This window comes from Nomascus leucogenys, chromosome 1a (genome assembly GCF_006542625.1).
Source record: "Nomascus leucogenys isolate Asia chromosome 1a, Asia_NLE_v1, whole genome shotgun sequence".
NCBI classification, from domain to species: domain Eukaryota; kingdom Metazoa; phylum Chordata; class Mammalia; order Primates; family Hylobatidae; genus Nomascus; species Nomascus leucogenys.
The window spans coordinates 92,685,831-92,710,355 of NC_044381.1; the positions used below are offsets into that span (position 1 = coordinate 92,685,831).

A 24,525-nucleotide genomic window follows, 5' to 3' on the forward strand; every position below is an offset into this window, starting at 1 on the left:
CTGCAGGGCCACAGAGAGCAAGAGACACTCTCACAGACACTGTGACCACTGCTTGCCAAGCATGAGGCAGCCAGCAGCCTTGAAGTCACTCACAGGCCTCAGTGTGTGGGTGTTATTTGAAGGTAAACAGAACTGGACTCGGGAAGAATTGTCAAGGAAATGAAAGACTTCAGCATCAGGTGTTTTCTGTTCTCTTTCCTCATCACCCCCAGACATGCCCTCCTGTCCCCATGATGATGAACGTGCAGGCCAGTGCTTTGTGCTTGGAGGGCATAGTTGCTAGGGGAACGCATGCTGATGAAAAAAGAACCTTGCCAAGTGTTCATTTCCTCCTTCCCTCATCTCTTTCTGTGTTCTCACCACCCAGCTCTCATCTGAAACACAAACTGAGTTTGAGGAAGTTTAGAAACAGTCTCCCCTCTAGCCCACACCCATTTTCATCTGCTTCCAGTTATATTTGAAGAGGGGACAGTGGAAACAATCCAGAATCAGTATAAACCCATTATAGTACTAGTATGTTTAGTAGAAACTTAGCAATAGAACTATCTTTACTGTTTTAGTACCTAAAACCTTCCCATTCTTTCTTCAAATTCTTTATAGATTTTTATATCAGTCCATTACACTTTGGCCTGAAAGAGTGTTCAAATACAACTGATTTTTCTGGGACTACTAGATGTCTGTTTCCAGTATTTGGGGGGCATAGAAGAATTCCTTGAGGGGAAGAGTGGCCCAGGAGTCACCCTTTGTAAAACACTGCACCCGTAGAATGGGATCTACCCAGTGGATTATGATCCGCCAAGGTTTGGCTTAAATCACGCTTAGCTGACTGTCAAGTCCAGCCACCTCCTCTAGGTTGGCTTCATCCCAATCAGAGAGGACAGCAATCATCTTCTTGTCCCATGTCTGCTTTGAACTTCACCTTGAGCACTATCATTCTGCTCTGTGTCTCAGGGAATTCAAATCTATAGGGGAGTGAATGGCAGCTCTTTGATATCAAAAACTCAAGAATCTCTGCCATGAAACAATGGGGTCCAAGTCAATTGCACTGCACGCTGCATAGCAGACTGAATTTCAGTTCCTGCTGTACTGTTTCCCAGCTGTGTGATCTCACTTTCTTCATCTCAGACAGGGATGGCAGAGTATATATATATCAGGAGTAGGCGCTGAGGATTGAGCTGGGTTAGTTCGTGTAGAGTCCTTCTCCCAGGGTCTGGCACAGAGACCACCTCCATAAATGCTATCTGTCACTGTTAATATTATTATTAAAATCTTTTTATGATTTGGGGTCTATTTATTTTTATTTAGAGACAGGGTCTCAGTCTGTCACCCAGGCTGAAGTGCAGTGGCACCATCATAGCTTGCTGCAGGCTTGGACTCCTGGGCTCAAGCATTCCTCGTACCTTGGCCTCCCAAAGCACTGGGATTATAGGCATGAGCCACTGCGCCCAGCTCTGGTGAATATTTAATACACATACATATATATGTGTGCCATATGTATTATGCCCCCACCACCAATTTATATATTTAAGCCCAAATTCCCAATGTGACAGTGTTTGGAGATTTTAGGAGGTAATTAAGGTTAACTGAGATTTTAGGGATAAGGTCTTGATCCAGTAGGGTTGGTGGTCTTATCAGAAGACGAAGACAGAGAGAGCGCTCTCACTCTGTCTGTCTCCCACCATGCACACACATCAAGGAAAGGCCATGTGAGGACACAGCAAAAAAGGTGAGCCACACCCTTCCCCAATCTAGGAAGAGAGACCTCACCAAAACTGAACCCTACAGGCACCTTGACTGTGGACTTCCTGGGCTTCAGGCCTGTGACAGAATAAGTTTCTGTTGTTTAAATCACCCGATCTGTGGTATTTTTTTGTGGCAGCCCAAGCACGCTAAGACAACATGCATGTATGTGTTTATGTGTGTGTGTATATTTTATATATATATTATATATATATATGTATGTATGTGTGTGTGGTATGTGTATATAGATCCTAGAATAGTTCTTATTTTAAAATGGTCATGCTTATAAAAATCGTTTTTCTCCTATGTCTGTTTGATTCTTTTCATCTTCTCATTGACATTAATGTTCTGCCCAAGTGTCCCACCCTGTATTTCCTTAATTTGTCTCTTTCCTTTAATTTCTGCAATCCCTGAGGTAAACAAATAGTCTTTTTCTCCCTTAAAATTGTTTGTCTCCCAACTTGTTTTTTGAGTTGTAAAGGGAAATGTTTTTGACTATGATGAAACCTTATCTCAGACATGACTGTTGAGTTCTTTTCTTGCTGTAACATTAGTCTCCTGTCTCCTATGTAACACATTTAGTTGAACCGTCCTTAGTAGATTATCCCCCACTTCCAAGTGTGTTTTTCTCCTTACAAGTAGATAAAGCCCACAATTATTAGCAGACATTCTTCCTAAATCAGTGTCCCAAGTCAAATAATAGTGATCATGGGCACCATTTATTATATACCTGCTGTACAATGACACTTTTACATGTATTAACTCTAATCATCTCAACAACTCTATTGACTGAAATGAATAATATATAGATGTTATTCTTTACATTTTCATATGAGAAAACAGTGAAGTTGTAAAGTCAGAATTCTAGCTCAGGTCTATTTGAGTTCAAAGCTCGTGTGTCCTTTTGCATTACACCCTGCTGCCTCTTGAAATGTTTGAAGTGTTCCTATTTCAAAGCTGGACATGGAACTTGGTCAGCTCTGGCCACATAAGCTCTTTAGCATCACTGAAGGAATTGAGAAAACGAGGCCATAGATTGTTCCATCTTCTCTATCATTGTCTTGTTTTAGAGTCCCTCTGAATCTGACCAGGGACTTTCTGACAGAGTCATGGTTTCCATGGTGAAGAAAACTGGAGGGTGCGGTCAAGAGAGGTCACTGTATAGTGCCAGATCTGTGAGCCATAAGATATGGCCTCCGGCAGTGTATCTCCCTTGCTGAGGATTTTTTCAAGAGCTGAAGCAAGTCCATTCCTGCTGAAAGCCACAGAATGTGCTCCTTAGCAATGATCGCAGTCAAGGGAACCTGCTCTCAGAAGTAGTTCATCTGCCTGATGCATCTCTTCTTCCTTACTCAATCCTCTTCTTCTGGCGGCTCCTATTAAGGCCTTCTGACTCTAGAAGCCTCCTCTGCCACACATCTTAATGAGGCCAGGAGTCTGCCTCTATAGCATAGAAACCCCTGCCTCTTTTCTGGTGCTTTACCTAGGGCTGGGATGATATCCAGATTCCCTTTTTTGTGAGAACCCTGGAAAGACCCTAGGTAGAGATATGAAAGAATCCATTCTCTTTAAGCTACTCTGGCTGCTTGCTGCATCTGCAATCCTGTTGTCGATTGACTTATGCAGAAAAGTGGTGAAAAGAGTCCTAATATTTCAGCCCATGTCCTCCAACACCGAAACACTCCCTCTACTAGGCATCACCCTGTAGCTAAGTGTTTAAGCCTATGAATAATCCGTTCAAACTTCCTAATATATTATAAGGGGCATTAGTAATAAGTTTCTTCCAATCACTTGCTGGATAACTTCCTACATCTACCATTTCCTTGTGTGTGTTCCAGTAAGCCAAAAGATTTCAGCCTTCAAGAAGCAAGCATAAATGATTTGTGGCAGATCCTGTAGGTTTTACTCCGTATAGTAAGCTATGTGGGACAGGGATTTTTATCCTGCTCAATATGTTGATTTTATGTGATAGTTTTGAGAATTTTAATTGTGATGACATAGTTATCACTAGGGGCCCCAATATAAAGACTTGCCTTTTGAAAACTGTGAAGGAATGGATTTCTTTGCTCATTGCCTGTGAGGATATGTTACTTGCACCTTGCTGAGCTTACGAGAAAAAGCTGAGCTTGTTGCATTATACAGTATTGAGATTAATGCTAGTCACTAGCTCATGTGAAATGAAGGATGTTGATAAACTGCAGACCTATGTCTACATCTAGTACATTAGGCCTGCCTAGTGGGTCATGTCTGTGTGCTGTTTAGGAAAAGGCAAAATAATATTGGCTAACACTTTCATGAAAGGCTCCTGTCATGGCAGGAAAGGAGTCAGAAAGGTAAAAATCTAGTGGAGACGAGCAGCGAATGTCTTAAGCAAGTACAGTTAACCTGTAATGAGAGTAGAAGGCACATACAGAAAATGATAAAGACTTAAGGTTGTGTTTGTAAAACCCTTAATATATTTTTATTTGCTTTGGGATAAAAGTCTTCCATTCAGTCTCAGAGGCCAGTTTGAGTCTTTAAGGACTCAGTCCTTTAGGCGAAGTCACTTTTCAGGCTGTGACACATTTAAGTAGAAATTAAAGTAGGTCATCCTGTTACTAAAGCACAACCCCCAAGCAAGACAATAAAACAAATCTGACTTGTTGGGAAAGGTCAAGGCTAGAATGAGCAAATCTCATTGGAGGCAAAAGGAGTCTATCCCCAATATTCAATCCTATAAAATGTACACTATCCAACACAAATTCAGAGCCATTCTTGGTCTTCAAAATTTGTCAGTAATCATTACATACCCATGAGTCGGATGTATAAGTGAATTCAGAGTTGGTTCACTGCCCTGGGTTCACATACAAATACATTGAGAGTAGGATTTATGGGAACATTGGCTGCGAAGTACGGTTTGCACTCTCCCTGCAGCCATCAGCCCCTCTTTCACTAAATGGATGAATGCAAAATGCAAACCAAAAGATGAAAGGAAAAGTGAAGAAGAAACAAAAATATGAAAAGGGGACTACAATAAGAACATAGAAGGGGCACAAAGACAGTTGGTCCTAAACCCGTGCACTGTCGTTTTCCAGGCGATACCATCTGACATTATACTTCCTCACTTTTTCAGGCTACTGTCATTTGTCAGGGAGGTTGCTACTTACTTAGAATCTAAGTTAGGTCTAAGCAACAGTAGTAAGGGGGATTCATTCTTCTTAAATTATTGGGACTTCATTCAAAATATTCTGCAAGTTTGTATAAGAGTTTGTGGAAATTTTCTCAACTGTGAAATTGATCATCTTGTCGTCTTCTGATTCTAGACTAAGATAACCACCATTGTAGTAATGAAAATAAGTATTAGTTCATGTGCCCAGCTCTTAAATCAGGCAGAGGGCCAAGTGAAAAAATAATACTTGGAAATTAATCAGTATCTTTGTCCCTTCATACAACCATTGTTGGCAATTCGGATGCCTTTGACATTGAACATTGAGAAAGACTAAGTAAGAGGTGACATTTGTGGCTAAACGTATTATTGCTATACAGGGTCGAGGCCACTTTAGTCTACAATTAGTCTACAATTCTGTATACTAATTTTAATAAGTCTAATAGTCATTGAGATGTAGACCTTCATTCATCAAATGTAGTAAATGGTGGAATATATCCATTTTTAAATTATTTTTGTTCTAACACATCTTCAGCTATTTAAGACAAAAGAGTGGGTAAATAATCATTGTGCACATTAGAATTATACTGAGATTATTGATTCAAGGTTTCTAGTGAGCGAATTATCAATATGACCAACTCCAAATTTCTTTTGGAATTACTTTCGATTGGCACATCAGTGTATTTGAATAGATCATGCACAACCTAGATTATTGGTACAGCAAATCCCTTGTAGGATGTGTAATGCTATGGCTGTTATACAACTTCAGTAAACCACATTGTCCTAATTCACTGAAAGCAGTTTACCCAGCGATTACTCAGGTGTGTTAGGTGATAAGGGCTCTGTAGCAAAAGTAGATATAAGGTGTTCTGTGGCAATCTATTCCAAATAGCCCAATTCAAAATGCACACGAAGTTACACCTTCCCAGCAGGCTAACACTCTGTGCTGCTTAGGAAAAAGCAGAATGACAAGGTCTGCCCTTCGTTGGCTGAGATGCCATCTACTGACCTCTGACTTCACCTAAAGAACCCAAGAAAGGGAGAGATCACATGTGTTGACAGCACTCTGGAACAGAGGGAAAGGAAAAGCTATATCTGAACAAAAGCTATTGACACTTTCTTCTGCCCTGGGACATGTATATGGTAGCATTATCAGCTCCAACAAATGATTCATCCCCAGTTAGTAATTACAGGAGCATATGTGAACATGTTTATATTTATTTATAACCAAATGTCCAGGCATCTCAAAATGTATAGAACAAATCTGTGTCTGAAAAAAATGACCATCCAGTGACAATTCATGTACTAGATATAATTTGCTTTTTGACACCCACAATCTATTACTTGCATAAAACATTACAGTTGTAACAAACCTGCACATTGTGCACATGCACCCTAAAACTTAAAGTATAATAATAATAAAATAAAATAAAAACCTTTCACTTCAAGACAGTGCTGAAGTACACCTTTTCAAATATTTTTTAAACAAATTTGAGCACCTACTTTATTTTATTTTTGAGACAGGATCTCACTTTGTCACCCAGGTTGGAGTGCAGTGGCACAATCTCGGCTCACTGCAACCCCCGCCTTCCAGGTTCAAGCATTCCTCCCACCTGAGTCTCCTGAGTAACTGGGACCACAGGCATGTGGCACCAGAGCCTGCTACATTTTTTTGTATTTTTGGTAGAGACAGGGCTTCATCATGTTGCCAGGCTGGTCTCAAACTCCCGAGCTCAAGCGATTCGCCTACCTTGGCCTTCTAATGTGCTAGGATTACAGGCTGAGTGCCTATTTTAAAGAAAAAAAAGATCACAGTGATTATTTGATACATCAATCAGATGGCTAAAACAGAAGATATGTGAGTCTATTATCTTTTGCTGTCTGATATGGTAGGTCAGAAAGGCACAGAGATGGTCAGCACAGTGGTTTCCATGGTTTAGTTACATTCTTTGCCTTCTTCAAATCACCTTAACATATCCGCATTTACCTTCAAGGCAGTCACTTTAGACATTATTTTCATATTTTAGTTAGTTATACTTACCTTCTTTATAGACAACTTCATTCCCATGATTCCTATTAAAACTCATTGAGATTTCAGTGAAATCACCTTTTGATCTTGCAAATTCAAGTAATGAATGGCCAATCCCTCTTCAGTGATAGCACTGAATTCATTTCCAGCCAGAATAGTCATTGAAGTACAATCAGAAAGAGGAGGAAAATTCCATTTTTACTTTTCACTTTTTAAAAAACAAACAACAAAAGATTCACTTTAGGAAGCCAGTGGAAAATACCAGAATTTGATTTTCTTCTTTACTAAATCATTCCACAAAATTACCAACACCAAAAACCCCACATCTCAGCTCAGTCCTTTCATTCTGTTCCTGAATTAGACCACAGAGGAGCAGCCAGGATCAATACAGCCAAGCACCACTGTTGTTTTCGTTTGCTATTTGGAGTTTGTTTTGTTTTGTTTGAGACGAGGTCTTACTGTGTTGTTCAGGCTGGCCTCAAACTCCTGGGCTCACACGATTCTCCTGCCTCAGCCTCCCTAGTAAGCATTACTGCTTTTAATTGTATAAATGAAGACTGTCATCTGATGTACACCTAGCAAATTTGGTCCTAGCAAATTTCACAAGCTGAATTGTTCTACTTTGAAGGATGCCATCAAGAGCATCACTGATGAAGATTTCTTATGATACTAGTTGTTATGTTCTGGATATATGCAAGTATGTTAGCAAACCATAACAATCTATAATCTTTTTTACTTCTCATGTGTTACATAGCCTGGCACATGGGGATAAAAGCAGAAGCATTTCCACTTCCTTGGAGCCTTGAATAGGATGAGAGCTCTGTGGACAGGCAGCATACGCTGGTCCTTCTCACCTAGACTCAGCAGCCAACTGTGAAATGAAAGAAGGTTAGCCAAGCAGTCGCGAGCCATAGCAAACGGTAAACCATGTTGTTTATCCACAGATCATTCAGGACCAGGTCTCAGTTCCATCAGAATAATTAACTTCCCTATAAATATGTATCTCTGCTTCATATGAAGCTAAATTCTGGAGCTAAGGCAGTGAAGCAACATAGCCTCTAAGCATCTGGAATTCACAGAAAACCAATGTAAAGATTTCAGTATTGTAAAGTGAAGGACCCACAGGAGATGCAGTTACTCACAAAAAATTTTAAAAACAATTCTAAGCATTGTTGACTCCAGGAACTAAATACTAGTTTCTATTATCAGCCCATCATATTTATAGCTGTACATGGTTCTACTAAAAATTAATTGTTAATTATATGAATGATATATAAAATAAAGAGCAAAGAACGTAGTTACAATTATTTCCTGAAATTAACATAGAAGGGTTTCATGGCCCATGAATTATCCCCAACCAGAATTTCTGAACTATATTTGTAACCATCAAGTTCCTTTGAGTACAAATGTTTTTTAATGCCTTTTCTCTAGAGATACAAATAAAATGTTCCTAGAAATGAAACACATGATTGAACCAGATTAGTGTCTGCGGTCTCTAAATGGTCTTTTAATATTCTAAATTAATTAAGGGATTCTTTAATCATTGTTACTACTCCCAACACAAACCTCCTTACCTAAAGAAATACCTGTACAAAGCATTTATTATTTTGTCTTAAAAGCCTGTTTTTAAAAGTTACCCACTGCCCAGTAAACAGTCAGGTTCATATCATAATTAGCCATAACAGAAGCACTGTGAGTTTCCCTGCCAACATCAGGGATGTGTTTTCAGGTAAGTGAGGCTGTACTTTCAGGTAAATATGACTATAAAATAAATTTCTGTAGTCTATCTTATTTTCACACTGACTTCTATATAAAATGGTCTGTATATACTACCAGAAAAGGGGGAAAAAACAAACATATAAGTCTGAATGAAAAACTCTGGGACAGGAAATGAGATCAGTATTCTGGCCAGCTTGTATGTGGTGTGGTCCAATCTTACATACCAGCTGCCTATTTGGAAATGTGGTTCTACTGGGGATTATTTATCATCTATAGGGTCTCCTGTCCACTTCTGGGCTCTAGGATCTTCTTCCAACTCATGGGAATTTCTTCAAAGTCTGGTGGTGTTTTGACTGCATGTTTTCCAAATCAAGCACTCCACGCCTTTCCCCAAAACAACACCAACCTACAAGATGTCTGGAGCCGGGTCATCCAGGGGTCCCCGCTGTGTATGCAGGGTATCCTAAATTGGAAACTGCCTTTGCCTTGGGGCTTTCTGTTTTATAAAGTTAATTTTCAACTTTATTCATTTTCTTAGTCTTGGATCCCACAGATGAGTCTTCTTTAAGAAAGCAGCTTGTGATTGGGAACCTTGTCTCACTCCCCTTTGTGAACCCCAGGCTGTCATGGGTTTGATGCATAATAAGAGCTCAACAGGTGCTTTCTGTTGCAGTCAACAGGTGTTTTCTAAACAGAAAAAGCATGAGACTCACTTGTGTGGAAAGAAATGCTGGAAGAGGCAAGGATTCCGCACAGCTATATAGAGGTGTGAAACAACTAAAATACCCAGCAGGTAGTCTCAGCAGTGGGAGGAAAAGCAGTCAAAGGATCCTTTGTTCTCAGCTCTACCACATGTTAGTTATGTGACATTGAGCAATGGATTTAAATTCTCTGAACCTCAGTTTCCTCATCTGCAAAGTAGGATTAAATAATACCTATCTCACATGTGACCTATGTAATGTGACTAACAAATATTTGCTTCCTTTTCTTTTCCCTGGTGAATACTGAGTGAACTGAGCATTGTTTATGACATCCTATAACAATAAATGCAATATATATTATGTATAATATGTGTAACAGCATATTTGATTCATATATAATATGTATATAATGAAGACCACTTCCTGCTTTCCAGTAGTCTATATTCGACAGGATGTAAGGTGAACAGTTGTTATTTATTCTTTTCTTTCAGTTGTTTTTTTTTAATGCCAACAACTTGAAAGACACCTGGTACCCGCGTGTGAGTGAACAGCATATATTTCTAGCCAAAGCAAAGCAGTGACATTTTTAGGCCATTCAGGACCAATGCAATGTATTGTTTATATTACTTCTGCCAAGGTGGGAATTCCTCCTCTACCTTGAAAAAGAACTCTGAATTCAATGAGAGAGAAGCACAATAAGGAATGAGCCCGTAGATTCGGAAGTCTACCATTCAGTAATTTAACATACCACATGTATGCAAAGCAGATGCAGCATTGCAATGAATATTTGTGCTCTAGAATAACTATTGGAATCCTCTCCTTGAGGCAAAAGGAGCATGTGCTCATCTATGCCCCAACTGGAGCCCCGGTTCCTCTAGGACAAACCAGAGATAATATGGAGTTGCCCCTGTGGCTCAGAAGCCAGTCACTGTCCTTTGACCAGAGCCTATTGTCTATTTGGCTGGATGTTCAAATCAATAAATCTGCATCCCTCAAGGCTGGAAGTAAAGCCTAAACTAGCATCCCTCACAGAGAAAAAAGGTCAGCACTTTGATACACAGCTCCCCCAAAATGGAATTTTAAGGAGCAGAAGTAAAACCTCATCTTGCTCAGAAAGTGGGTGTCTTTGTTCTTCTCATGTTTTAACATTTCGCTAGCTCAGTGTCTCTCCTTTTATTCTGCTGCCTCTTTATTCTGCTGCCTCTCTTTTAAGGACTGAAGAGAGGCCATCTATGGCTGTTAAGTGTTTTCTCACCTAAGATGTTTCAATTTACATGTTGTAGGAAACCCTTACGAAAGGTGTTTTGAGGTATCACAGTTTGCTGTTCTGGATTTATTTTTTAGTAGAAAAATAGTCAAATTTAACTAATCCAATTTGGTGTTGTGATTGGGAAACATGTGGCTTTTGGTACCTGACAGTATGAACCTATGCTATCCTTTGTGCAGTTGACTCACTGAAAGGCAAAGGAAGGAACAGAAAGCTCTTAGAGATTCTTAAGGGTTAAATAAAGCCTAAACCTTTGATGCGTGTGCTTTTTATCCACTTTGAGAAAATATACTTGACTTAGATTCTTATTTCTGAAAATAAAGCTTTTGTTTCTGCACAGTGCTGGATTGTTAAAAGTCAGTTTGCAAAGACACAATTTGTGAATCTTTTTCTTCCCCATAAACAGACACATGTGGGCACTTTGGGCACCATCCAGGTTCTCCTTGAAGTCGCTGAGAGTCCACATGTGTGTGCCTGAGCAGTATAGCATCACTTCCTGAGTGCATTCGGAGGGCAATATGGCATTTTAATGAACGCTATCAAAGTGTGATTGTATCAAAAAGCCAAAACATTTAAGAAATATTTGTTTCTTTCCAACTCTTTTAACTGCTGCCAAAACAAAGTGGGAAGATAGGCAGTGGAGTCCTGTCCTCACTCTCCAGCCAGGCTTCTCATATGGTTCAAGGGCAGACCCACTTCTTCCCAAGGCTAACCCACTGCTTACGGAATGGAGGCAGTTTTCTCACAGAGCCTCTCCTTATTAACAGCGAAGCTGTCTTAGCAGCTATAAAATGCTCACTTCTAATGTCTGATATGCATAGTGCCTGAATTCAGGCTCTGCTGTTGTCCTAACAGAGTTATGTCACAACAGTGAAGAACTCTGGGTTTGAAGGGAAAGTTGGGTATGTCAGAGATTGTACTCTATCACGTATGGGCATTTTCTCTGCAGTCTGAGCCTGAATTGGAAGAGCATCACAGATGCATGGCACATTGGACAAGGAGCACATGCATGCATTTAAATCATGTATATCTTACTTTTTTACTGATGTAATTGTGAAATATGTTCTTTTTGCATTCATAATTAGGGGGTGGAACAGATGGTGAAGGCTTAGTTTAAAATAATCTGTCATTAAAATAACCTAGCCTACTGGTAATTCTTCTCTCTAACTGGAGTTAAGTCATAGGAAAAGAGTTTGGGGTGATATTTCCCCCTTCTGTACTGGAATGTCAAAGAACTACTAATTTCAGAGTGCTTATATACTCAAAACTTGTCCCTAAAGGAGCACCATGGTAAGATGTCACTCTGAAATTTGGCTGCAGAGGAATATGCACAAAAAGGAAAGCAGAGGCAAAACTCCTTTGACAAATATTAATCCATTTAGCACAATGCATTAAACATTAGTATACCTTCAGTCATGAACCTGTGGTTAGTTCCATACCCTGTAAGGAAATAACCTCATCATTTGACAAGTACCGTTAGAAGCATTCAGCTTTTCGGGTTAAGAAACTATGCCTTACACTTTCTATGTTACACTAAGGTCAGGGGATATAAATTATAATTACAGGCGTTATTATTCAGAGATGCTGTAACTCCTGACTTCTGTATCCAAGCCTCACTTCTTGCATGTGTACCTCACAGACTTACTGGGATGTGACAAAGGAAATCTCTGATCAGCCCTGTCTGGATGGCTAAGAACTGTTTTCAGTAATAAGAAAACTGTCTTGATAAATCAGATACTTGCATGTCTTTAAAATGTCTGTTTTACTGTTTCTTCTAAGATTTCATTCTCCATCTGCTTTGAGGAAAGCAGATAGATTTCAGCATGGCTTTATAATAAATCTTCTTGAGGAGGGACTAGCATTAACATTTGTGTAGGTTCTTTTTCATCTTAATCCAACCTTAGTTAATAATCAGAAAATTCTACATAGTGAGTAAGAAGATGTAATTAACCCTTTGACCCCAGAATCTTAATTGGCGCCTGTTGAAAACAGTGGGCAGTTTAAAAAAAATTAAAAAGTAGCCTGCAGTGATTGAACAGCGCAGTATATAATAGCTTTCTTGATTCAAAATTTAAAAAAATTCCACAGAACTTTCAGATTAATCACACTTGGTTTCCAAGACTAACTGACTGAATGTTTTCTTCCTCCTCCCACCTTTTTAAATTGATAACACCCAAATTAAACCAACAATGATGCTACCTTTCAAACTTTTCTAAGTGGCAACATACAGCTAACTATAGCAGAGACAATCCTGAATCAGAAGGTAGTGGCTATGAGAAAAGTGACCTTGGCAATCCACTTTAGACCTGACTTCATAGCCCATTTTTTAGTTGAAAGGTAATCAAATCTGAGATATGGGCATTGATCTCAGACTGTAGGTATAATTGACCAAAACGATAAGCATAAAAGTGAAAAATATGGTGAATTAACCAGTTGTTGGTGTGTCTGTGTGTGTGTGTGTGTGTGTGTTTCACTTCTGTGATGACTAACAACCGATTTAACTAGTTGTTTTTCCCCCTACCAAATTGGCCATTATTTTTAATTGAATTGACTGGGTGTCTTTGTGTCATGTAGACATACACTCATTTTAATCTCACCAGGAAATTGGAACATGTGTTGAAGCCTCTGTTTTTGCCAAACAAAACTGGCCAGTTCTTAGATCGCCACTGCTTAATAGCATCAGATGTTTAGCCTCCAGATATTCTTTTACCCTGCTATGGTGCCCAAACCTCCTCAAATATTTTAGTAAGTACATGAAATCTGAACCTCATGTTAAAAATCACAATCCCCTTTAGTGAGGAAGTAAAGGATGTGCGTAGACAGCAAATGACACATCTATTCAGAAATAGCACTGGGTACTTTGAAGGACATAGAAGAATCCATTCTATTCTAAATATCAGGAGGTATCCCAGACCATAGTAGAAATCTGTGGAATCTGAATCTGTAAGTAATCTAAGTCCATACGCTGGACTCCTCAAGAAAATAATTTCCATCCTTACTAGTCATTATGGTATTTGTGATATAAGGAAAAGGGAGCACTGAGCATAGAGGTAGAACTGGATTTCAGAAATCTTGATTGAGTGGTTGTTAGGTGCCAGCTAGAGAAAGATAAATAAGGCATTGCCTCACTGTTGAGAAATTGAGTGATTCAGAAATTCTCTAGTTGAGAGCTGAGTAAGCCAACCGGAAGCATACAATGCCATAAATGCTTTAATAATTTTATGGGAGTGAAGAAGATTTAATCCTGGCTCTGCCTCTAACTGGCCATCTGATCTTGTCCAGCCACTTAGCCTCTCTGTGCCTCAGTTTCCTCCTCTGTAAAATGAAGGTTTAGAACTATAGGAGATTATCCCCACACCAGCTTCATCAGTCCATCTTTCTGCACCCAACCAGGATTCCAACTGTCCCTTGTGTCCTTAGAAGTTCTCCTGTGATCTCTCTTTGTGTTGTTGCTCTGACAATGACATATTACAATTTGAGAAGATGACTTACACAGTTCTCTGTGCTTGTGTACCAAGCCATGGCTACCAGGTCGAATGGAAAACCTAATAAGCCCTTTTATAAGAGCCAAGGGAATAGTCACAAAGGGGAGGGTCCTAATTTTCATGAGGCATCCTCAGGAGACATCTTGTTTGAGGTAAAGATACGTTGAAATTAGATCTTTCCCAAACTTGTAGGAAGGAAATATCTCTCCCCTTTGCACTGGTTCAAAGTGAGGTTCTGCTATACTACATCCTGCACTTGAAAGGCTCTGTCAGAAAAGGCTGCAGAGGGTTTGGCAGTTTTGTCAAAGGTAAGGAGCCCAGTTCCCTTAGACGGCATTTTATTCCCAAAAGCTGGTTCTAGGAAACTATTTCGCAGCAAAGGTGTCCCGGTCGCCTCCTGTGGAAGTAACTGAAGTAATCTCTTGCCATCCTACTTGCCCTCTGGCTTCTACCCACAATGAAAGGATTCTGTCGTTTGAACACAAATTGTTCAAAAACAAGGGACGATGTTTAAGATGTACAGGCTGCCTCTTAGGGTAAATATTTTAATTACAGAAATGTTGTGAATATTCGCCTTTTCATTAATTCACACATGTCAATTAGAGAATCTTTATTTTTATTGGAAGGTGGTATAGTTAGTTATTAAGTCCCACTGCCAAAGTTCAAATCTAAACTCCAAACTAGGAATACGCTTGTTGCCTAATTTCACTAATCCTCAATTTCCTTCTATATAAAATGTAGATAATAACAGCTGGGCGCAGTGGCTCACGCCTGTAATCCCAGCACTTTGGGAGGCCGAGGCAGGCGGATCACGAGGTCAGGAGATCGAGACCATCCTGGCTAACACAGTGAAACCCCGTCTCTACTAAAAATACAAAAAATTAGCCGGGCGTGGTGGCGGGCGCCTGTGGTCCCAGCTGCTCAGGAGGCTGAGGCAGGAGAATGGCGTGAACCTGGGAGGCAGAGCTTGCAGTGAGCCGAGATTGCGCCACTGCACTCCAGCCTGGGAGACAGCGAGGCTCCATCTCAAAAAAAAAAAAAAATGTAGATAATAATACTATAACTTCATATAGTACTTGTGAAATTTAAAGGAGACAATATGTGCAAACTGCTTAGCACAAAATGCTTAATAAATGTATGTTGGCATTATTGTATTATTGTAGCTAAAAGCTCATCTATCATGTAATTTGCTCCTTAGTGAAACAATATAATGTGACTTTTGAATTGTTTTCAGAACCCAAGAAATCAGAGGAGGGGATTGGGTGTCATCCACAGTTTCTGACCAGTGGGGCAGTGAAAAGAGGTTAGGAAACAGGAAAATCCACTTTTTTTTTTTTTTTTTGAGACAGAGTCTTGCTCTGTTGCCCAGGCTGGAGTACAGTGGCATGATCTTGGCTCACTGCAACCTCTTCTTCCCGGGCTCAAGTGATTCTTGTGCCTCATCCTCCCAAGTAGCTGGGATTACAGGTGTGCCACCACACCCAGCTAATTTTTGTATTTTTAGTAGAGATGGGCTTTCCACCATGTTGGCCATGCTGGTCTTGAACTCCTGGTCTCAAGTGATCTGCCCACTTCAGCTTCCCAAAGTGCTAGCATTACAGGCATGAGCCACTGTATCTGGCAGAAAATCCAAATTTTATATATACATACATACATATATATATGTGTGTGTGTATCTATATGCATACATATATATACATACATACATAAGAATATATAAAATATATATTCCCCCCAAAATTCAATATTTTAGGAGACGGAAATTATTGCTAGGATTTGAGAAGGCACATGTTTCTAACTAAATTTACACACTTCTTCCACCTTTCTATATTTTACAAATTTTGTCATTAATTTAGTGTTTTCACATACCTTGTTCCTAGTGTGGGTTTCCTGTATTTGCAAATTCACAGCCTTTTTTTTTTTTTAACACCACTCACATTTAAAAACTTTTTTTCCTGTGCAAGCAGCACTTGTGCAATCTACCTTGTTAAAAATAAATATAAGGCAAAACAAAAGACATGCGGATGACAGAGGCTGTAGGATGCACTGGATTTCAAGAATGTGAAACAAATTTATTCTCAGTTTGAATGCTACATTGCAGTTGGAGTTCATGATGATTTACACCATTCACCGAACTGAAAATGCAACCCTCCATTTGGAAAGTGGACTGAGGTTTTAGGAGTTACAGATGATGTGTAGCATCCTTTTTCTTTCTTTATTCTTTCTTCTTTTGTTCCATTTCAGGAGTTGTGATAGAAACTAGAACTGTCACTATAAAACTTTAATAGAGAGTTTTGCAAAACAGGATTACAGTCTGTAAGACTGCAGCCCATAAACATTATCCCTTAATGTATTGACATTTCCTATTGTTCTAACACAATGGGCACTGGGAGTAAAGAAGGCATAATTCCTTATTAATTAGCAAATTGTTGATGTTCATAGTAGTGCAAGTAGTTGATATAGGAAGCCTTTTTTCTTTCATTTCATTACGATCTTTATTCCCGTTCAACTATTTAATGGAGAATCTTGCTGATTTAATCTCAGTAACCACTGAATCCAAAAAAAATAAAGGCAACAGCTCATAAAATCAGCATGACCTTATTTTGTACATGAATGTAATGTATCTTGATCAAAATCACAGAGACATAAGTCCCTGAAGTAAAAGAAAGCTTTCAGTCTTAATTCAGACATTTAATTTGTTCATGTATAATGCAATACTAAAAGATCTTAGGACTTTCGTTAAACACGGAGAAAAAATGGTCTTAAATTCAGCGTGGCCAGCGCGGTGGCTCACGCCTATAATCCCAGCAATTTGAGAGGCTGAGGCAGGTGGATCACCTGAGGTCAGGAGTTCGAGACCAGCCTGGCCAACATGCTGAAACCCTGTCTCTACTAAAAATACAAAAATTAGCTGGGCATGGTGGCACATGCCTGTAGTCCCAGCTACTCAGGAGGCTAAGGCAAGAGAATCCAGGAGGTGAAGGTTGCGGTGAGCCGAGATCGTGCCACTGCACTCCAGCCTGGGAGACAGAGCAAGACTCTGTCTCAAAAAAAAAAAAAAAAAAAAAATCAATGTATTGCTTTTTCTCAGTTGCCTTACTAATTAAATCTACATCCTTTACATTTATTAATCTATTTGTATATTTATTCTTTTTCCTGCAGTCCCTGGATGGCTTTGTATTTGCACTAAATCAAGAAGGAAAATTTTTATACATTTCCGAAACAGTCTCCATCTACCTAGGCCTCTCACAAGTAAGTAAAACAATTTTAGATTCTTGGCAGCGATTATGAAGCCTTCTTCAGCCTCATGTTTTTCCTTCTTCAAGGAATATTCTGTTTAGCACGAATTATCAAATTTATTATTTAATGGCTTTACCTGACTGTTCTCTCAAAGTCCGTGAGAAACCTGTATGTCAGTGTTGAACATTCAGAATAAACTTGTGCTCAAAAACTTTAGTTCCGCTCCCCACCCCCCAAGGATCATTATTAATTTATTGAGAACAAATGAAGTTTCTTCCCTTGGTTGTTTTGAACTTTGAAACCTCTGTGCCCAGTAGGAGAGGGACACACTAATAGTGCTTCCCTTGTGTCCTATTACTGGATGTTTATGGAGTACCCTGCATTATCCTGGGAGCTGACACAATGGCAGGAGTCATTTGGAGTCAAGAAAGGCTGAAAGAGACCATTAAAATGTGTTGCAGCGAGGGTTCCAGCAAGGATATATTTTGCTGCCTTTGCAAATGCTTCCTAATGCTGAAAGATGATTTCATAAAATAAGATAGCTTTTCATTATTTGCCATTTAATTACTCACATGTGTTTTTCGGAGGGTAAAAGAAAAGAAAATGGAGGCTGATGGGCCAGGGACAAAAATCCTGGATGTTACTTCTCGATATTCCACTGGAACACAAAAATTTAAGTTCCAGTGAATTCCGAGACATGGGCTGCATCTAGTGAATGCCAAAATATCCTGAAGCAAGGTTTGCAATTCAGCTAATTATCCAGATGTTTTCCCCATAAAAATGCTGAACATCTGGGTATTTGTGCCCATACAGGTGATTGGCTGAGTTTGACCCCTTTCATCTGGTGGTTTGGCATGAGGAAAACACTGCCTCAGTGGGAGGGATTTTGTGCGTGTGTGATGATCTGCCAAGTTGGATAATCTACTGCTCTTTCAGTTGCCCCTTGAAGCTAGAGATAAAGATTTGTCTCTCTCCTTTAAAGCAGGACCCACCCCAGACTCATTGCTTCTGAAAGTTGGCACAGCTCTAAGGAGACATCCAGCAAGGCTGGACCCTTTCGGCTGTTAGTGAGTTTGCCGGGTAATAGCTAAATCAAGAAAGACATTGGAAAATAATAGAGAGAGATATTTGGCATGTAAGGAGGCTTGGGGAAGGAGGAGAAACGCTGCCAAATTTGATTATTTACTGTTGAGAATCCAAACAAGGGTCTGGTCTGTTAATGCTTTTTGAAGAACATGCAAGCTCTCAGCTATAGTGTATGGAGTAATTCTGTTTTATGTGGACTTTAGCAAACCAAATGATAGAAACCGAGCTTTTGTTAACTCAGTATTAGTATTCTTGTATCTTGTTGAAAGATCTGGTTTTGTAATAGCCTTTAACAGACTTTAAGCCTTGTCTTAATCTGTCCGGGACCTAGTATTGAGAATCGTCAATTTTGAAATTGGTGAGCCACCATGTTGCGATGTTGTTATTACCATATAGAACTGGAAACACCACTGTTTGTTGTTCTGCAGTGCACATATTCATGTTTCATGCAGGGTATCCAGCAAAGTTTGATAAGCCAGAAAAGAAGAAGGATGAATAATTAGTTTAAGCAGGTAAATGCTAATTAGGGAACTCCTGAAAAGCATCCATTATATACTAGCTCAAAACACATTTTACAGCCCTGGTTAGTGGTGTAATCCAAATTCTGTCAAGGCAACTGCATTTTCTGTAATTGAGATGTGTATGTTTGCTTTGCATAACAGATGGCTCTGTATGCTTAGACTGATAGCTAGGAAAATAATAATTGCATTATTCTGGCCAAAAGAATATTAGCTCTTGGGTTTTGGCCATTTCAGTCAGTCCTCCTGCCAGCACAGCATATGCACATATATGGATTGGATTTTCAAGGAAATTGATGCATCTGGAATAGTGCGGCCATCTGAAATATCATCTGTTCAAGAAAAATTTGGCTTTAACCCTATGCTGGTTTCTCCTTAAAAGTATTTTATTTAGCTGCTTTTCTACTGTATCATCAAGTAAAATCTGAGACAAATAATTGACATTTCTGTGAAATAAAGCAACTATGTAGACATGGTACAGTATCTGGCAATTTCTGTGCAATCAGTCCTTGCTTTTATATATAATGGGTTTTAAAGCACGTACCAGTAGTCAGCATCTTGACTTATCGAGGGGCAGACCCTAGCCAAAATGTGCCATTGCCTTCTTCTCCTGTGGTGGATGTGTTCAGTGTTGGCAGAAACTGTCAAATATGCAGGTAGAGGCTGTGAGATAGGAGACATGGGCCTTCATTTGGCAGCACTATACAACTGAATTGATGAGAGGTCAATCAGTAGAAAGTGATTTTTGCACATAACAATTTATGTATGTAAAAGTGATTTTTGTGTATACCAATTTATGTATTTAGAGTTCAAAACTAAAGCTTAAGTATAGTTCTGCATTAATTTGAAAATAATCTGATAAGAACGTGATATATTTTTAAATGCCCAAAGCGTGAGGGAAAAAAAAATCTATGCTAAAACTCTGGAAAAGAGTTTTCAACCCAGTTAAGTTTCTGAGTCCGAATAGAGAAATTGAGGTCCCCAAGACACAGCTCTTTCCAAGTTTCATCAATGCCCTTTTTCAGTTTTAGGGGTTGTGGGATGATATACAAAGTAAATATACTCTAAGTCAATTAAGCATTTGTTCTTTTATGAGCGCGCACACACACACACACACACACACACACACACTCTTAATCAAATGCAAACCAAATGCTCTGCTTGTATTTTACAACTTTGGCTAAGTGGTTATTCCATCAAATTCTAGACAGTGATAAGGAATCTGTAAAGTTATGGACCCTCCTTTCCTTTCCAAATAGTTTTGTTAAATAAAGACAATGTGTAACTCTGTCACCAAAGACTTGTCCAGTGAAATTGTTAAGGAGGACTGTGAGCACGTCAGTTTGTTACAGAGCATAGCTATGTCTGTATTGCCAGCTCTCAAGATATCCCTTCCTCAGTTTTATTTTCCTTCAGTGTGTACATAAATGTGGTGGCTTTAAAACAGCTTATGCTCGGGAAAGAATTAGGATTCTTTTTTGGCTCACAAGAAAACAAGATAGGGAAACTTCTACTGAGCTCTGTTGTGTAGCATGGGGATAGAGACAGCCAGAGCAGATTTTCTCTTTGACACTCTCTTGGGTGGGACAGCTCCTGGTGTCCAGGGCATGTGTGTGCCGGGTATTCTCTTTAAAGTATTCTCATCTTGTTGTAATTATGGGAATGAGTGAATGATGATGATTTCTGAAGCTCCTCAACAGTCCTCTTGACTTTGCCGGGTACGCATACATACATACATACCTACATACATGCATACATACACACACACACACACACACACACACACACACAGAGAGAGAGAGAGAGAGAGAGAGAGAGGCGAGATGTATATATTTAACCTAACAACATCCAAGAAGTGGTTTTAGGTTATAGAAGTATGCACTGTTGACTTGCTTTCCTGTATAAAAATGATTCCCAGTTACTCACCAAGAGGCCTTATCTTAAAGGAAGATTCCCACATACAGATGCTGAGTTTGGCTTGCATAGCGACTAAATAACTTCTTATACCTGGCGATGGCATTCGGAGCTGTTCATGACAGCTCTGCTTTCTAGCTATAATGGAACAGGCAGAAGTGAAAATGAATTAAGAAAACAGAATGGGTTCCCTAACACTGAAAATGTAGCAATGATATATAACCAGCGTTTATGAAATCTCTTCCAAAATGTAAGGGGCTTAATCGCCAAAGAATCCAAAAGAGACTTTACATGATAAATAAAAAATATTTCTAGTTGATATAGGATTTAAAGCTTAGAGAAATATTTATTTGTTGGCTTATACTCTCCTCTTTCCACAAAGGATTTGAAATAGCTTACATAAACACATATGATAAAAATAATGTCAAAATAGAACTAGGGAATAAGGAAAAGGAGATAAGCAAAAGTAGGTAAACTGTTGCCACATAGTAGGAAAACACAAAACAGAGGCTCATAAAAAGACCATTTATTATACATGGTCTTTATTAAAGTTTCAGATTTAACCATGAGCTTCATGGTAACCAAAGCAAAAAAGGGAAATCCAGTAAACCATCAAAAATGAGAAACCATTGTTTCTTAAGGAAAGCAAAGATTTTCTGGGACTGAAATCTGAAAATCTCATGTACGATTCTGGAAGAGCTAACCTGTAGATTATGACATTGATTTGCTTCCACTGGAGTCCATATTCACAGCAAGGCTGTCGTGATCTACACAGCAAACACAAAGACCCGAATTACAAATCTCATAAGCAGGCAGAAGCCCGTTCCCTGCCAGCCATAGCTGTGCGGAAGACCATTTGGAGAGCGATGTTCTGTTCCTGCATCCAGGCCTCACAATAGCATTGGCTAGTTTGATGGTTTACATGGTTTCAAATCGGCTTTCCTTCACCCATACTCACATCCTGCATTTTCTTCTAAGCCCTCCTGAGAAATTCACATTATCGTTCCCAGAGGCAGAACACATGAGAGACTCAGTTAACCAGAGAATACAACTGGACTTACATCCTCTGAAAACATTTTTTCTGGAAAGTGAGGTGAGACAGGATAATTCTGATGCACACCTATCCCAGCAAAGTGCTTTCAAGTTAATACAGAGTCGTGTTTACAACAAAATGAGATCTAGAGCAAGCCAGGAAATTTACACATTGTATGGGGTGATATCATTAGAAAATACCCTACGTGCCAGCTAAAGCCTCTCTTGAAATGTGTTCTAATCACCCCCCACTGCCTCCAGTCCCCTCGTGCACATAATGAGTCACTTCCCTTTTTCTCACCAAGTACTCACCCTTATATAAGGTATTTCCTGGCTATTGTAAGCCAGCCAGAAGGTAGCTGCAGACAAGGTTACAAATTGGCTTGATTCAAGGCAGCTTGCTGAAAAGGGCAGGGTGGCTGCAGATTATAATAAGAGTTAATAGAGGTGAAGGTGAAAGGGGGTAAGTGGTTGTTTTAAATTTGGTATGTTTTTTTAAGCCATGCAGATATATTTGCCACATAAACTCCTTTCCTTATCCTGTTGTTCATCTCCATATTTTAGATTTCTCTGCATTTGTTATATAGAATGGCAAATAAAATTACAGCTACAGCACACAAGTACAAGGTCAAATAAATGACAGAGCTCAGTCTATTTGTGAAGCTATTCTGAAAGGGAACCATGGTGCCAAATGTGGTTTATTTGAATAATAAAGAAGAATTAGATTCCCCTGATAACTTGGCCGAGGGCCAATAAATCACTGGAGGTTAAAGATGCTTTGCAACTGCCATGTCTTTCTTTTGCTTTTCCAAAATGCAAGCCTCACTCTTCCATTCTGTGTTTTTCAATGCAAATCAAGTTGAGGTTAGTATGTGGCTAATACTCTTACTTCCCTGCTTGTAAAAGATATATATATATTTCCTTAGTGGGGTTGAAAAAAAAAGAAGACATTAGCTTTCTTTACAAGTTGTTTTTCTTGTTTGGAATCATCACATCTTAGAGAGCTGGAATATAAAGACAAAAAAGGTATTATTTCAACACAGCAGAGGGATTACAATGATGGAGCCAAGTGTTAGCTTTTTTGCAGTTGGTGTTCTAAATGTATTCAATGCTAGGATAACTGGAGTTGTTTTAATAAGTGAATGCAAATACTGCTTTATGGCCCCCCTTTTCCAAATATTTCAAGTAGACATACCTTAATTTTTAAAAAAGAAGAAAAATATATAATTTTCTGCAGCTTGTGACCACCCCCCTGCCACCCCAACTAGCAAGTCTACATTTTTCTCCTGTACACTAATCATAAAAAGTTCATCACTTCTGGGTGTAACAAAGAAAAATGCCCTTTTGAATGTGGAAGCTCTGAGGATTTGGAGACTATTGAGAAAATATAAGTATGAAAATAATTCAGAAACAGTACAAGGCACAGTGGCACATTATCAATTTACAACATTTAAATTGATAAATGCTTGGTGGTGAAGGCCTACAAGGGCACTTTGAAAAGCAAATAGCGACCTGGTGAAGAAATTGATTTTTCCCCCCCGAAAATGACTGCATGATGCATCATTTGACTGCATGCTGTCCGAGTGCTTGACGGAGATAATCTCAGCAATCCCACGGGTGACCTTATCGTTCTCACCAGGGCAACTTTGTCTACGTTCTGACTTTGTGCATGTCAAGGTTCCTCCCGGCAGGATCCTTGGGGGAAAAAGTTCCTCTGTTCGATCCAGATATTGAACTGCTCGTTCTTCCCCCTTTTCCTTCCACCCCACCCTTCCAAATAGGCAAACACGCCTCTTTATTTCATCCATAATTATGAATGAGCCAAGCAGAATAATACAGCTCTGTGCTCTGTATCTTTGTTGAAGTTCCTAATACCTTTTAGTTCATAGTTCTTAGGTGATCATCTATATTGACAGGGATCTTTTTATCAGAAAGAGTAGAAAAAATCCCTAATGTTCTCCTATAATGCATCGCCACCTTGAGCAGAATGGAAAAACCTAACCAGTTTCTTCTCTGTAGTTGCAGGGTGTTTTTTTTTTTCCTCCCTCCCCTGTCATCTTTACATAGAACCCTTCTGAAACTGTCTTAAGTCATACATGTCAGTATCTAATAATATTATTCTCTTGCAATCCAGTGATTTAAGGTATTTCCCTTATAACCTTAAAATTATGTAACAATGACATAAGGCCCAGAAAGCATGTCACCTGTGCTATTTGGCTTGGAATCCCAATGGCAGCCTCTTTGCAGAGATTTGATAGAATCCACAGGGCTTCTTCAGGACCGTTGGTGTTTGGAAAGTATTTTTCTTCCACAAGGGAATAATCGACAATTTTTTTATGCCTAGAATTTTTCTGTTGATATGTATGGATGTGTGGATGTGTATGTCTGTTGATCAGTAATCTTCCTGCCACACAGCTTGTCGTTGATAATTACAATTCTTGATTAGCCACTTCTTGAAAGCAGCAAATACCCTGCCTGGTTTGGCACCCTGAAGCTCCAGTCCCCACTGCCTCTGACACCCTCAGTTCACCATATTCAACCCCTTTTACCTCCTTCTTTCATCCACAACATTAATTCTGAGTGAACAAGACGTGCTTCCTTGCTTTTGACAAGATTTGCTGCAGTCTCATGCGACAAAAACCCAACACT

At 39.3% G+C, this 24,525-nt stretch overlaps 1 protein-coding gene across 7 annotated transcripts in view; it reads left to right on the top strand.

The window, feature by feature from the left end:
• The window catches only part of NPAS3 (neuronal PAS domain protein 3), an 871,327-nt gene that overhangs the window by 610,070 nt on the left and 236,732 nt on the right, over positions 1-24,525 (top strand). For all 7 annotated transcript variants that reach the window (XM_030813243.1, XM_030813218.1, XM_030813234.1 and 4 more), the window contains one exon: positions 17,249-17,338. In XM_030813243.1, the coding sequence (XP_030669103.1) occupies positions 17,249-17,338 (90 nt within the window). The remainder of the gene's footprint in view (positions 1-17,248; positions 17,339-24,525) is intronic.